The sequence below is a fragment of the Eumetopias jubatus genome, unplaced genomic scaffold, assembly GCF_037043125.1.
Source record: "Eumetopias jubatus isolate StellerSeaLion01/CBP00866 unplaced genomic scaffold, mEumJub1_p1.0 scaffold_10, whole genome shotgun sequence".
Taxonomy (NCBI): Eukaryota; Metazoa; Chordata; class Mammalia; order Carnivora; family Otariidae; genus Eumetopias; species Eumetopias jubatus.
In genome coordinates this window covers 70,637,663-70,653,882 of record NW_028274816.1, presented here as the reverse complement: position 1 = coordinate 70,653,882, position 16,220 = coordinate 70,637,663, and the positions used below count along the sequence as shown (strand labels likewise).

Genomic DNA, 16,220 nt, shown 5'->3' with positions numbered 1-16,220 from the left:
AACAGACAAAATTTACCACAGAGAGGGACAAACGCATTCACCGGAAAGCATAAACAACTCACACAGACCGTTTCCCAAGCAGAGAGATCAGGAGGGCGCGGGGACTGATGACAAAGTGCCGAGAATTCTAGAATGTCGAAAAGCCAGGGGCCCTCAGGGACCCTCTGGCCCCAGGCTTCCCGCAGAATCCCAGCCACACAAGATGTGGGGAAGTGGACAGGGGCACGGGAACTGAGTTTAGCGCAAATGCCACCCCCCTTTCAGAGAGTCGTAAAGCATAGTGGCTCACACGTCGTCCTCGTCGTCGTTGGACAGGAGAAAGGAAATGGTTATTTGTTGAATTCCTGGTATTCCAAACCTCTGGGGGCCAAGGCCCCCTTCGGCTCTCTCCTATTCTCTGCTCACTCTTCTGGAAGAATGAGCTGGTGCGATCCTCATTTGTAGGTGAGCTTGCTGCCCGGTGCAGGGGATGACTTGCCCAGAACCACACAGTGACTTAGGGTCTAACCCAGGACAGGGACCTGGGGTGTCTCCTGTCCCGCCCTGAGCAGAATCTAGGTGACCGTGGCGGGGAGAAGACCAAAGCCTCCTCAGGCCTGCTACACCTCCCAGCTGATTTATATTTTTCTAAAGAAAAAGTATCTTTTGGGGGGGGAGGAGATTTTATTTATTTATTTAGAGAGTGTGTGAGCAGGGGGAAAGGCAGAGGGACAGAGAGAGGGGGAAGCAGACCCCCACTGAGCGCGGAGCTTGACCAGGGGCTCGATCTCACGACCCCGAGATCGGGACCCCAGCCGAAACCAAGAGTCGGACGCTTAACACCCTGAGCCACCCAGGTGCCCCCAGAAAAAGGGCCCTGTTTCACGCAGAGTGTCACTTTGAAAAACTCCGGAGTTAAAACACCACACGCGGCCGTGAAGCCCCTCTCCGGGGGCAGGGGCCGCCCAGGTCAAGGTGAAAGAGGGCCAGCCCGGCAGGATGCTGGACTTCAAAACCCTGCAGGGGCCAGGCGGCCAAGGAGGAGCAGGAGAATCACCAGCTACCCCTGGAGGGACCAGAGAACCCCACTCCTTACCCCTCGCCCCTTAGCCAGGCAGGCAAGTTGGGCAGGGAGGATGCACACATATGCACACACACCACATACACATACACATACCACATATACACACATACACACGCATAGATACATACAAACACACACTACTTGTGGATGCTTGGGTTTTCTCAACTACTACTTCATATATTGAAGTGGTAATTTTAAAGCCTACTGTTTCACTACAATTTTACGTTTAACTTACACAAATACACTACTCTGGGGCGCCTGGGTGGCTCAGTGGGTTAAGCGTCTGCCTTCGGCTCAGGTCATGATCCCAGGGTCCTGGGATCGAGCCCCGCATTGGGCTCCCCGCTCAGCAGGGAGCCTGCTTCTCCCTCTGTCCCTCCCCCCTGCTTGTGCTCTCTCTCATGCTCTCTCTCTCAAATAAATAAATAAAATCTTAAAAAAAAACCCAAATACCATTATTCTGCTGATAAATTTAGTAGATTTAAACCATTGCATTTAAGGGTGTGGGGCTTATAACTTCAGTAACTAAATTTCTTTAGATATATCTTAGTGATGTTACTGATTTCACACATCCAGCTTTCTTAAGTTTATGAACAGCCTTCCTAAAATGCAGGACTTTCCCCAAGTTTCTAAACAGTTCTTAAAATTTAACAGATTAAGCCTATAAACAGGATGAATATTAAGTTCTCTTGAACATTCTGTTTTAGGTAGGCTCCATGCCCAACGTGGGGCTCGAACTCACGACCCCGAGATCAAGAGTCACGCTCCACCGACTGAGCCAGCCAGGCGCCCGAGAGATGGAGTTTTTTGTGTTTGGCATTGTTTTTTGTTTTTGTTTTTGTTTTTGAGTAGGCTCTATACCCAAAGTGGGGCTTGAACTCAGTACTCTTGGAACCCCGAGATCAAGAGTCACGTGCTCTCACGACTGAGCCAGCCAGGTGCCCCATAAACATTTCGAAACTGTCCCAAACTCCGCCAGGTCCTCTCTGAGCATTCTGCTGGAAATCCTAAACCTAAAGTCCATTACTCAGTGACCGGTTGTAAATTGGAATTGCCAGGCTAATCTGTTAGGGACTCTAATGTATCTAATCCTCCTAAACATGACTAATGTGTCAAATACCAGATGTGTACATGCCTAAATTTATCTGCACTCAATTTGCTTCGGTATCTCCCCGTTTAATTCAGCCCTTTCTGGGTTAAGGACACTTTGGTGCCACGGAAACGGGTTTACCCTTGGGAGCACAGGGGCCCGGGGTCTGGTTGCTGGGTCTGAGACACTTCACGTGCTGCCTGCAGGGGGTGGTCTGAGCCCCCTTGTTCCCTCTTGCTCCAACGTCCTCGCCCTGCCCAGCCCCAAGCCCTGCCTCCCCCTCTCTCTTGGATTCTACCTATTGTTTCATATATCCTATCTTCGTAGATTCTTTTTTTTTTTTTTTGATTTTATTTATTTGACAGAGACACAGCGAGAGAGGGAACACAAGCAGGGGGAGTGGGAGAGGGAGAAGCAGACTCCCCGCTGAGCAGGGAGCCTGATGCGGGACTCCATCCCAGGACCCCGGGATCATGACCTGAGCCGAAGGCAGACGCTTAACAACTGAGCCACCCAGGTGCCCCAGGAAGTAGATTTCTGAGGACAGTGGTCCTGGGTGCCCACAGCTGTGCTGTGGGCAGGGCTGGGTGAGGGGAGGGGTCCCCAGCCCACTTGCCCTCCTTGGTGCATCCCCTGGGGAAAAATACCACCTCTGTTTTGATTGGGTGTATTAGTTTCCCAGGGCTGCCGTAACAAAGGGTCACCAACTTGGTGGCTTAGAACAACAGAAATGTATTCTCTCACAGTTCGGAAGGTCAGAAGTCCAACATCAAGGCGTTGGCAGGGCCGGGCTCCCCCCCAGAGGCTGTAGAGGCGATTTCATGGTTTGCCTCTTCCAGTCCCTAGTGGTTAGGACTGCTTCGCTCCCATCTCTGCCTCCGGCTTCCTGTCACCTTCTTCTCTGTGACTCTTAAAAGGACACCTGTTGTTGGATTTAGGGCCCACCTGGATAACCCAGGCTGATCTCATCTTGAGAACCCGTGACTTAACCACATCGGCAAAGACCCTTTTTCCAAGTGAGCTAGCGTTCCCGGGCTGCAGGGACGAGGAACGTGGATGTGTCTTTAGGGAACCCCCGTTGGCCCCGTGCATCCTCCATCTCTCTTTCTCACACTCAGTGTGGACACCCACCCCAGGGGCCCCCTCCATTCCCTGGGGCACTTTTAAGACCCCTTCCTGCTTCCTCGGAGACTCTGGTCTTTCCTCAGCCAGCAGCCGCCTGGAGTCTGCACCCGGGCCCGCCCCCCCGCCCCCCCGCCCCCCCCCCCCAGCCCGCCCTCTAGCTCTAGCTCCGGAGATGTTCTGACTCCTTCCCGCAGAGTCTTCCTGGGGCCGCATTTCCCAGAGGGCACCTGACAATTCCCTTCCCTCCCCTGGGAATCCCCTGGAAGGCCAGCCAGAATGTCATGGGGGAGGGGACACGGAGTCCGGTTCAGCCAATGAGGCCAGTATTCCCCAGCCCCTGCCCATGCCCTCCCTCACGAGGGGCTGCCGCTGATGTTCTAGAGAGCTGGGGGGGCGGGGGGGGGAGGAGCCAGTTCTGCTTCCTGCTTTTCCTCTGGACTCTAATTAATCTCCTTCTGGTGGACTGTGTTTGATTACAACCTCATTAAGCAGCTTTGCACATTGGGGCTCTGGTGGTTTCAATATTGAAGCCAGCTACCTTGGCTGGTTAATATTCAGAGCTTGCAACCTGCCTCCTTGTCTGCTCTGTAGTTGCAGATGCTGTGGAGTCATGCCTGGAGGGGAGAGACAGAGGCAAGATAATTTCCCGGGGGGCTTTCCTTCTGGGAATGGGTTTAAAACCTCAATTTAAGGGACCCCTGGGTGGCTCAGTCGCTTAAGTGTCTGCCTTCGGCTCAGGTCATGATCCCAGCGTCCTGGGATCGAGTCCCGCATCGGGCTCCTTGCTCAGTGGGGAGTCTGCTTCTCCCTCTGCCCCTTCCCCTGTTTGTGCTCTCTCTCTCTCTCTCTGACAGATAAATAAATAAAATCTTTAAAAAAATAAAAAACCTCAATTTAAAAGGGAAGGGGGTGGCCGTGGTTTAAAATAGCGTGCTCCTGGCAGCCTCCCGAGTGGCTTCCCCCAGCCTTCCTCTAAAATACCTAAGAAGATATGCCAAGAAAAAGATGAAAAACGCTGCAAACAGAGACAGGTGGACAGTCTGGGAGGCACCTCCTCTCACTCTCAGACAGACAGAGCTGGCCCCCAGCTTCCCGTCAGGAATCTGAGGCCTCCCAAAGGGAGGAGGGAAGCCCCTTTCTTCCTCAGTCTGAGGACTTCATTAATCAGGAAGTCAGGCAAATGCCCGTTTCTCACCCAAGCAGTAATTTGGGGGTAGGAAGAGTGGTGCTTACAGCCTCCCCTCAGCACACCCCTCCCCTCCGCCCAGGTGCTGGGGGGAGGGGACGGGGGCGGGAGGGGGGCTTAGCCGCCGGAAGTGCAATATGGCCAGCGGCCTGGGAAAGGGCTGGGATGCATACACCACTGTGGATTTTCACAGACTCCCATCGGAGGTCCTGGCTGTGGGGGTGGGGGAAGATGTCCCTTCCCAAGGTCAGAGTCACATTGGCTCAGTGTCCAAGGCTGGGCCCGGAGCTGGCTTCCTCAGCAAGCCAGAGCCTGAAGAGGTGGACTGAACTCCTACCCAGGAAGCAGCCATGGGACAAGGTCAAGATTCCCATTACCAATTTCAGTGCATGGGTGCGGTCTTCCACCAACAGGCAGTCCTCAGACACCAGCTGGGTGCCCTGTTTCAATTTTAACCACAGCAACCAACCCCCTTCGCTAGGTGATCCAGGGGCTTTCCAAAAGTCACCTCATTAACATGACAAAAGACACTTCTGTCACTTCCATCACTTAGGAAATTTCAAGAGTTTTAAGAGCTCTGTGCCAAAAATGGGGACAAAGACCAAATATATATTTCTTATTATAAATCACAGTGTCTCACGAGGCAGGTGATAGACGTGGGTCTCACTAGATTGTGCCTCCTTCAAGGGTGAGCAAGTGAGGGGGAAAAAAAACCCTGGGTGGGGGAGGGATGGGGTAGCTAGGTGATGGACATTGGGGAGGGTAGGTACTATGGGGAGCGCTGTGAATTGTGTAAGACTGATGAATCACAGACCTGTACCCCTGAAACAAATAATACATTAGTATATGTTAATAAAAAAAAAAAGAAAACTTCGCCAACTTTGAAGTATTATAAAAAACAACAACAACAAAAAACTCTGGGTGTTGGATAAATAAATGCTATGGAAGCTGAACCCTGACCTCCGAAAATTATCTACAGCAGGATCCGGAAGAAATGAACTCGGTGGGAAAAGAACAAAATGCCACCAAAAGAGGCCAAGCTGAGATTGGAAAAAACAAGAGGGTGAGCTGGAAAGTGAGATTAATGAGAAAAATAAGAATTGCAGGGATGTGAAATGCTAGCCCACTTGGCGTCCTTACTGGGGGCAGTGGAAGCTGAGCCTGGGGCTACAGAACAGGAGCTCAAGGCCAAGACAAGGAAGGCAAACTTGAAACCCTCTGTGAGAGTGTATTATGGAAAGGGGCACCCGACTGGCTCAGTCAGGAGAGTGTGGGACTCTTGATCTCGGGGTTGTGGGTTCTGAGCCCCAGGCTAGGTGTGGAGATTACTTAGAAATATAAGCCTTTAAAAAAATAAACGATAAAAATCAGAAGACGCTGGGAGCCAATGTTGGTTTTCCTAATGAAGAGACAGGCTGAGAAAAGGTTCATGTTTGGAGATGGAGAGATGGACACTGGGGACACAGCGGCAAAAACTTTTAATAACCAAGCGTGATAGAGAAAAAAAAAATGGCCAGATGCACATACCTCTGTGTGCATGATGCTGCCTCCTATCTCCGGAAGGGGTCTGTGTTTGCCTTCCTGGGTCTGTGTTTGCCTTCCTGGGTCTTTTCTTAAATTGTTGCAAAACACACAGAACATAAAAAGTACCATCTCGGGCACCTGGGTGGCTCAGTCGTTAAACGTCTGCCTTCGGCTCAGGTCATGATCCCAGGGTCCTGGGATCCAGCCCCACATCGGGCTCCCTGCTTGGCGGGAAGCCTGCTTCTCCCTCTCCCGCTCCCCCTGCTTGTGTTCCTGCTCTTGCTGTCTCTCTCTCTGTCAAATAAATAAATAAAATCTTAAAAAAAAAAAGTTTTAAAAAAAAGTACCATCTCAACCATTCTTACAGGTCAGTGTTGTTGGGTGCGTTCACATTGTTCTAATGATCCGCGTCCAGAACTCTTATCATCTTGCAAAGCTGAAACTCCATACCCGTTAAACATGAACTCCCCACAGCCCCTGGGAACCACTATCCTACTTTCTGTCTCTGTGAATTTGGTGGCTCTTGGAACCTCATATAAGTGGGACTATCACTTTACAACTGACTTATTTTACTTAGCATGATGTCCTCAAGGTTCATCCATGGTGTGGCATATGTGGGATTTCAGTCCCTTTTGTGACTGATTAAGATTCCATTGTATGGGTCAACCACACTTTGTTTCTCCATTCACCTGTGGGTGGACCCTTGGGTTCTTTCCACCTTTCGGCTGTTGTTAATAATGCTGCTATGAACACAGGTGTGCAAATATTGCCTTGAGTCCCCGCTTTCGGTTCTTTGGGAGCATATATGGTAATTATATTTTTAATTTTTTGAGGAAGTGCCATACTTCCTCATGTTTTCCACAGTGACTGCACCATTTTACATTCTCATCGGCAAGCACGAGGGTTCTAATTTCCTCCCATCCAAGCTAACACTTGGTATTTTCCAGTTGGGGAGGGGTTGTTCTAAGATCTGGATCAGCCAGAGATGTTAGGTTGAATTGTATCAGGAAGGGAAGTGCTGGGTGCCGAGAGGGTTGGCAGCATGGAGATGTGATGCTGAGGGGCAGTTGAGATACTGGGAAGGGATCTTTGGAGTTTTGAGGGGTATCGCGTAGGGATGCCCCTTTAGTGACTTTGAGAGATTGTTACAAAGACATCAGTGGCTTTTCAGGTCCACCTGTAGGTTGAACTGGTATTTCCAGGAAAGGGACAGTGTGCTGGGGCTGTCCAGGAGAGGCAGCTAGAGGTTCATGGCAAAACCCTCCTGTGGACATTGGGTAGAAAAAGCAACCAAAGACAAACATCAGGTGGGCTCAGAGTCATCTGGGGCACTGAATCCTGAGGACAGCCAAGTGATGAGTATCGACTATGGCATTATCTAGCCAGATTGTCTGCAGGTGTGATTTCAATGTAAAAAATTTTCAGGAACACCTGGGTGGCTCAGTTGGTTAAACATCTGCCTTCAGCTCAGGTCATGATCCCAGGGTCCTGGGATCGAGTCCCCCATCGGGCTCCTTGCTCAGCGGGGAGTCTGCTTCGCCCTCTCACACTCCCCCTGCTTATGCTCTCTCTCTGACAAATAAAGAAATAAAATATGAAAAAAAATTTTTTTTTGGATAGGCTAAAGCTCAGAAAACAAACCCCCCATGTATTCCTTCTGAGGGGAAAACTCCTCCAGCCATGCAAGAACACAAAGGACAGGTATGTGTCCAGTCACGGGAAAGTTCTAAGGATAGGTAGCAAGCACGCCAGGTCAGTCCAGAAATCCGTGTCCAAACCTGAATGCAGAATGTGAAATCTTATTGTCAACAGAGTAGTTTTAACATTTTTATTTTTTTTTAATTTTTTTAAAGATTTTATTTATTTATTTGACAGAGAGAGACACAGCGAGAGAAGGAACACAAGCAGGGGGAGTGGTAGAGGGAGAAGCAGGCTTCCCGCTGAGCAGGGAGCCCGACGTGGGGCTCGATCCCAGGACCCTGGGATCACAACCTGAACCAAAGGCAGATGCCCAATGACTGAGCCACCCAGGCGCCCCTATTCTTATTTTTTTTTAAAGATTTTGTTTATTTATTTGACAGAGAGAGACACAGTGAGAGAGGGAACACAAGCAGGGGGAGCGGGAGAGGGAGAAGCAGGCTTCCCGCCAAGCGGGGAGCCCAATACGGGGCTCTATCCCAGGACCCCGGGATCATGACCTGAGCCGAAGGCAGACGCCTAACGACTAAGTCACTCAGGCACCACCAGTTTTAACATTTTTTTAAAAGGAGCAGAAATTGGATCTCCAGTTATACTCACAAAGACCAAGCAGGGGATGCACCTGGGGGGCTGATAAATCGAAATTCCCAGTGACCCTCCCTCCCAGCCCCTGTCCACGTCCTGCACTAGGGCCTGGTCCCCACAGTGCCAATTCTCCAGAGCCATTCATCACTAGGTTGTAAGTCTGGAGCCAGTCCCTTGGACTGAATGTCGCTCCTTCTCCCAGACACCATCCGTGGGTGTGTGTGGGGAGCTTCCCTGCCCTGGACCCCTCAGCACCAGCCCTTAAAGCCGCATCCACACAGAGAGCCTAACCAAGGGATCAGGGTAACTCGAGAAAGAAGAAAAGCTTGCTGTGTATAGAGTAGGAGTTTTCCCTAGGACCCAAAGGGAAGGCCTTGGGCAGATAAACCCTTCTCAGAGGCTCCCCAGCTCCTAACCTGGCTCCCCAAACCTCAGGTTAGCCCCTTTCTGCCAGAGCACCCCATTATTCTAACCCTGAAGTTCTCAAATTCCTTTTAGTATCAGGATTCTTTTATAGTCTCTGTTTAATCCTTTATTTATTTATTTATTTATTTATTTATTTATTTATTTTTATTATGTTATGTTAGTCACCATACATTACAGCATTAGTTTTTGATGTCGTGTTCCATGACTCATTGTTTGTGCATAACACCCAGTGCTCCACGCAGAACGTGCCCTCTTTAATACCCATCACCAGGCTAACCCATCCCCCCACCCCCCTCCCCTCTAGAACCCTCAGTTTGTTTCTCAGAGTCCATTGTCTCTCATGGTTCATCTCCCCCTCCAATTTCCCCCCCTTCATTTTTCCCTTCCTGCTATCTTCTTCTTCTTTTTTTTTTTTTTTTACATATAATGTATTATTTGTTTCAGAGGTACAGGTCTATGATTCATCATTCTTACACAATTCACAGCGCTCACCATAGCACATACCCTCCCCAATGTCTATCACCCAGCCACCCCATCCCTTATTTAATCTCTTTTTAAAACCGAGGGGCGCCTGGCTGACTCCGTCAGAAAAGCATGTGACTCTTGATGTCCGGGTCAGGAGTCCGAGCCCCACGTTGGGTGTAGAGATTAAATAAATAAACCTTAAAAAAAAAAAAAAAAACCTGAGATATAATTGATATTGTATTATTTAATATATAATTACTATGTTTATCATTGAAATACAGTATATGAAATTGAGATGTCATCCTTATTATATATTAACACTGTATAAGTTTCAGGTGTACACCTTTGCTTTGAATCATCGATGTTGCCATATGGTTGCATTAGCCAACACCTCTGCAGGTGTTGTCATTTCCTCTATCGGTGGGAACAATTACGATCTAGTCTCTTAGCAAGGTTCATGTTCATAATAGTTTTGTTGTCTACGATCATGGTACTGTGTATTAGATTCCCAGGACTTTTTTTTAAGATTTTATTTATTTATTTGGTAGAGAGAGAGCATGAGCGGGGGCGGGGGGCGGGGAGAAGGAGAAGCAAGCTCCCCCCTGAGGAGGGAGCCCAATGCGGGACTCGATCCCAGGACCCTGAGATCATGACTTGAGCCCCCTGCCCCTGGTCACTACCATTCTACTTTGTGTTTCCCAGTTTGGTCCTTTCTAGATTCCACATAGAAGTGAGATCATCCGGTATTTGTCTTTCTCTGTCTGACTTTTTCTCACTTAGCATAATGCCCTCGGGGTCCATCTATGTTGTTGCAAATGGCAGAATTCCTTTTTTCTCACGGCTGAATAGTGTTCCGTTGTATGTATATATTTATATACCACATCTTCTTTATCCATTCATCCATGGACAGACACACTTGGGTTGTTTCCATCCCTTGGCTATTGGGAATAATGCTGCAGTGAACATGGAACTGGTAGCCTCTGTTCATTTCCTTTGGATATATATCCAGAAGTAGGATTGCTGGGTTGCATGGTAGTTCTATTTTTAATGTTTTGAGGAAATTGTGTGCTCTTTTAAAAATTATTGAGGACCTCAAAGAAAGATTTTATGTGGGTTATATCTAGTGGATGTTAGCTACTATATTAGAAATCGAAACGAAGATATTTTAAAGATTCATGTATTCATTTTGGGGCAGCAGTTGGTAGAGAATGCGAGTCTTGATCTCGGGGTCGTGAGTTCAAGCCCCGCATTGGGCGTAGAGCTTACTTAAAAAAAAGATTCATCTACTTATTCTTTTTAAATCAATAATCTTGCATGTGAAAGAAATAAAGTTTTACAAAAATAACTACATTTTCCAAGAGAAAAACATTTTTTTTCCCCTGAAAGAAAGGCCTTTTAATGAGGCGTGTGACAGTGGTTCACACTTTTGTGAATCTCTTTAATGTGTGGCTTTAAGAGAAGACAGCTGGATGCTCATACCTGCCGCTTCTGCGTTGGGTCTCTGGACGTGGGTTGTTTTGGTTGAAGTCTGTAAAGAAAATCTAGGTCGTGCTGATAGGTCATTGGAAAAGAGGACCTTGCAGGGCCCCTGAAAGGAACTGGAGACCACACTTGGAGAAATGCTGATCTAATGCTGATCTATGTGGGTCTGAGCTCACTTTTTGGAAAGCCATGCACCCCTAACCTCAAGCCCATCATCTCTCTTCCCCTGGGAACGAGTCCTTAAACCTGGTTCTTCTCACTCAAGTAACATTGGGGACCCCACTTAGGTGAGGTGGAGTGGGCTGGCCATTGCCCCCCTCGGCCCCCTGCGGGTGACACTCTCCAAGCAAAGTTGCTTCCGGCAGAGACCCAGGCACTGGGTCTGATGTTCCCAGGTTTTCTGATGAGGAGCCCTACGCGCACAGTTCCTAGCGATGGTGCTGTTTAGACCATCATGAGGAAGCGCTGTTCCTTACTGCCTTGTATTTTGCAAGGCGGACCAGCCCCTCCAAGGCCAAAGCCATGCCCAGGGTGGCCTGAAGGAGCTCCGTGTGCAGGCCGCGGGTGCTGCTCACCTGTCCCCCTCTTTGTCCCTTCCTGAGAGCCGGGGCAGAGCCTAGCGTGGGAGGCCCCTGTTGGGCAGCTTCAAGTGGGGGCAAAGTTGTGATGCAGGCGTCCCCAGTAAAATTGCCTTGGGGAGAGGGGTGGGGAGGACACCCCGGAGGCCAGAAGTGCCCCGAGGTCCTTGGGACGGGTGAAATATCCTCAAGCAGCACAAGCGTTCGTTCGTGGGCCGAGGTGGGGTCAAAACAAAGAAATACAGCAATAAAACATGCAGCAGCATTCGGCCAGCCGGTTTTCCCTGTTACTGCTTCTCGCAACTTCCAGCCCTGGCCCTTCAGGAGCCCCACCCCAGCTGGAATTCACAGGGAGGGCGGTGGCATGACTCACAGTGACCCAAAGCGCAGTGAGCCCGGCCACATCTGCCTTCCTGGGGGGACTCTCCTCCCCACCCCCCTCCTCCCTGCTCCCTGCCTGCCCCCACCCCCCAAGCAACAGCCGAGTGACCCCAGACAACAGCAGGCCTGGCACCCGGCATGACCACGAGGGCAGGAGGACATGGGACGGGGCGGGGCGGGGGGGGGGAGCCTCTGGGAAGAACATTCTGCGTCTTCCCAGACCTGCCCCAGCCTCCGGGCTTCACAACAAGGCTTTTCTTGGTCCTCCCCAGATGGACGGGCCTCTCCAGGCAGGGCTGGTAGGAGGACAAGAGCCCAAGCAGTCGGCCAGGCCAGCGTTTTCAAAACTTTGCTTTGGCCACAGAACTACTTCTGGGGGTTGCTTTTGTTTTGTAGGGGTTTTTGTTTTTGTTTTTTTCTTAACCAAATGGGGGCCAGCAGAGCTGCTCTGTCGAGAGCTGGGCCCCAAGCCTCGCGGACTCTTCTGGCCTCTCTCGTGTTTGCCATCAGCCCCCAGATCTTGAAAACACGGTTTGGTAACTACGAGTGTGGCTCATTGGCCCATTTCACAGATGGGGCAACAGAGCCCAGGAGGGAAGGAGTCTCTTGCCCACTGACTGTGTGTCGGGGACTGGGTAGAACTGGAATGTGGTGCTTTCTGCAGGGGCCCTCAGGGGACAGGGAGCAGCGACAACTGCAACAGGAGACCAGCATGGGACGGGGTGTACGCTGAGCAGAGGGGTACATGGGGGCAAGGAGAGGGAGGCAGAGGCTGATGTTCGGGCAACAAGTCACAGAGGGGCAGCCCAGCCTGCAGGACAGGCAGGAGAGGAAAGATAAACCTATCTCCGGTCCTTCTCCATGGCCACAAATCCAGCCTCTGACCGTGGCAGTCACCACCCCTCCATTTCCACCCATGGGACCCTGCCCTTCCCTCGCCTCCTCACCCTGGGAAAGGGGAGCCTCGGCCCTGTGACACATGGGGCTTCCACGACCCTAGAACAGAGGCCCATTGACGCCCCCCCCTTCCTACATTCCCAGCCTCCTCCTGCCGCAGGGAGGGTGGGCTGCGCTTCTGCACATTCCTGAGAAACAGTTTGTGTTCTGAGATCCCACGGGTCCAGGCCCTGCTGACCATGAGGCCTAACTCCCAGGCTTTCCAGAGAGGGAGGGCATGGCTTTTGTCACATTCTCAAATGGGTCCGTGGTCTAAAAAGAGGCCACGAACCACAGCATGAGGAGAGGAGGGGTCTTGCAGAGGGGAGGGGGTGGAGGGAAGGATTGTGGGGTAGGGAGAGCTGTGTCAACGATATTCTTCTGGATGGTGATTCTTCTGTCTGGTGATATTCTGTCGGAGGCTTTATGTGTTACTTGGTTTTATTTCTCTCACCTGCCTGTGATGGTGGGTCGCTGGCTCCATTTTACAGATGAGGAAACTGAGACGCAGTGACATGAGGTAGCTTGCCCAGGACACAGCCGTGGCTGAGGGATGGAACAAGCCAGGGTAGGGACAGAGGCCCAAGGTGGTGCTGTATTTGGTTCCACAAAGGCCTTCAGCTCTGGAACTGGGCAAAGCCTCCCTTTGGCAGCATCCACACCAGACCTTGAGCCCCTGTGTCTAGGTCCCCAAGAAATTATTTCAGCAGCCAAAGAACCCGACGCAGGGCTTCTTGCCTCTGAGGGTCCTTCCTGGTGAATGGAAAACAAGACCCCCAAGACTGGGGTCCATTCCTTTCTAACAAGGAGGAGGGAGCAACATGTCTGTACCGTGGTGAGTAGGACCCGGCCGGAGGGCAGGTTCAGCAAGTCTGAGGCTCAGTCCCCTCCAGATCACCCCAGCAAAGACCCTTTCTTTCTTTGCCCTTAGAAATGTCAGCCACCAAACCTCAGGGCAGCATCTCTACTGTCCAGCCCACCTCCTGCCCAACTCACTCCAATGGTAAATAAGGCAGAGCAATCCCAAAATGGGCCCCAGCTGAGGCATAGGCCCACCCCCCAACATTCCTGAAATTCTTGTTTAAAACATCTTTATTGGGGCGCCTGGGTGGCCCAGGTGGTGAAGCATCTGCCTTCAGCTCAGGTCATGATCCCAGAGCCCTGGGATGGAGCCCCTTGTCAGGCTCCCTGCTCAGCGGGGAGCCTGCTTCTCCCTCTCCCTCTGCCTGCCTCTCTGCCTACTTGTGCTCTCTCTATATCTCTCTGTCAAATAAATAAGTAAAATCTTAAAAAAAAAAATAAAAATAAAAAACATCTGTATTGTATGTGATTTTTTTCTCTTTCATTGTTATTGGGATATAACTGAGTTAGAGCATTGTATAAGTTTAAGGTGCACAGCATAATGATTAAATTACATAAGCTATGAAATTATGACCACAGTAAGTTAACATCTTCACCTTGAGTAGTCAGGGGGAGGGAAAAAAAGAAAGAAAAAAAAAAAACATGTTCTTTTCTTTGCCATGAGAACTTTTAGGCTGTGTACTCTCTTAGCATCTTTCGAATCTCCTACACCTCAGTGTTAACTATGGTCATCATGTTGTACATTGCATTCCTGAAATCCTGGGCCTTAGTTTCTCCATCTGTAAATCGGGAATCATGATGCCCAGCCTACTTGCCTTACAGGGATTTCTAAGGATCACCCGGGGAAGGTGTTTGGAAAAGTTCAGGATCCCCCACCGACATGACAGGGAAGGAACCCCTGCTGGGACTCACCCATCAGCCACATATTTCGGGTCCCCAGGGTGCTGGAATCTGGCCACCCAGCCTGGGAGCCTCCCTCCTCTGGGGTAGTTCCGCGTGCGGCTTGGGGGCCTAGGGGCCCAGAGGGTGAGGGCAGCAAAAGTGGGTCTCCTTGCTTTCCCTGTCCACCCTGAGTGGCCCCCTTGGTCCTCAGGGTGGGCTGGGGGCAGGAATGTCATCATTCCTATCACGGCCTGGTCTGGACAAGGCACCAAGGACAACAGGAACTGGGGAGAGGTGTCTGAGAAAAGTCACGGTGTTTACCCATGCTCTTTCACATCTAGAGGGCATAAAGTTTATTCTAACCCTCTAGGGTAGAAAACCATGTTTCTTTGCTTCTCTAAAGCGATTAATGCTGTTTCAGCTTGACTGGTGGGGAATTCAAGCTTTAGTCATGTTTGGGGAGCCTGCTCTTTCCCTGGGGTTGTGCAAGAATCCTGGGGGTCTTATACAGAGTCCAGAACATTTGGAGCAGGGCCCCTAATCCACACTGGTGACTATTCTTGGCCAAGTCTGTGGGGTCCCTTGCTAGTGGGCAGGGGTGTCTGCAGAGGCTCCCAGTGGGGGCTCTCAGTGTGTGGTGTCACCCAAACCCTTGTCCCTCCTCAGGCTTGGGGAGCCTCTGCCTCCACCCCGCTCAGGGCCCCTTTCCCCCAGGCTCCCTCTCCTCCCTCCTACCTGACATCCTTTCTAAAGGAGCCCTGGGGTTTTCTTCTGGGTGCCTGGCTACTTTTCCTTTCAATCCCACAATCCAGAACCCCCACCCCCTCCAAGGCAAAGGAACACAGAGATTGGGCCATCTACATAAGAAGCAGTAAAAATGACCTCAGAAGCATGAAAAAAACAACTATCAGTACATAGGACCCTTATCACAGAGCAGGGGGGTTTACGAGGCATGCCGTTCCCAAGGTTTGCCCTATGTGGAAAAGCAGCCTCTAGTACCATGACCAGCCCGCCTTTGGCTTCGTCCTGGGTTGGTGGGGGGCGGTCTTCATCCAGAGGTTGGAGGGCTTGGGAGACATGCATGCCCTGGGAAGGCCATCTCTACAGGAGTTTTCCTGGCCCTCTGGAGAAGGTGCTGAGATGCCTCCTTGCAGCTGGGAAAACTTCTTGAAGCCGGGGGGGGGGGGGTCTCCTCCCTGGCCAGGGTGTTCAGGGGTGGGGCCCTAAGTCACCTCCAGGGGGCTGTTCTGGGCATGTTGGGTGGGACTCAAGGGTAGGGCCGGGCCACCCCTGACCTCTGGGCGTCCTTCACTCTTGCAGGACCTGGGCATGGAGTCGACCTCTCTGGACGACGTTCTGTACCGCTACGCCAGCTTCAGGAACCTGGTGGACCCCATCACACACGACCTCATCATCAGCCTGGCCCGCTACATCCACTGCCCCAAGCCGGTAGGGCAGCTGGGTCTGAGCCGGCCACCTCTGGGGGTGTGAGGTGGGCGCCTTTCTGGTCAGAGCAGCTCAGTGTCCAGGGAGGGCACTGCCCAGGGCCCAAGGAAGACAGGCCAGCAGGGCCTGAGGTGCCCGCCCTGTCCTAAGTAAGGCCCAGCATCCATTGGTGGGGGCTGCGCATGCCACTATCCGCCCAGGTTGTGTTTGGCCCCCCGGGGGTATTAAATCTGGACTCGTTGCCAACATTTAAAACTCAGACTATTTCACACATTTCTCCATATTCAGCTGCCCTCGAACAATGGGACACTCCAGCGCATGGATCCCCATTTCTATAGCACTGGAGCTGAGTAACCACCCCTGTGATGTGGGGCCAGGACCGCGATGTACAGTTGTGTATGTCGCACCCTGCACAAAGACAGGCAGACGCCGAGGTGGCAGGAGACAGGTCAGATCCAGCCCCCTCTCTGCCACCAAGTTACAGGCACTGGC

At 51.2% G+C, this 16,220-nt stretch overlaps 1 protein-coding gene across 1 annotated transcript in view; it reads left to right on the top strand.

The window, feature by feature from the left end:
* Positions 1 to 16,220, top strand: part of LRRC75A (leucine rich repeat containing 75A) — a 41,032-nt gene that overhangs the window by 12,493 nt on the left and 12,319 nt on the right. Inside the window, exon 2 of the mRNA XM_028089039.2 lies at positions 15,603 to 15,731. Within this exon, the coding sequence (XP_027944840.1) occupies positions 15,603 to 15,731 (129 nt within the window). The remainder of the gene's footprint in view (positions 1 to 15,602; positions 15,732 to 16,220) is intronic.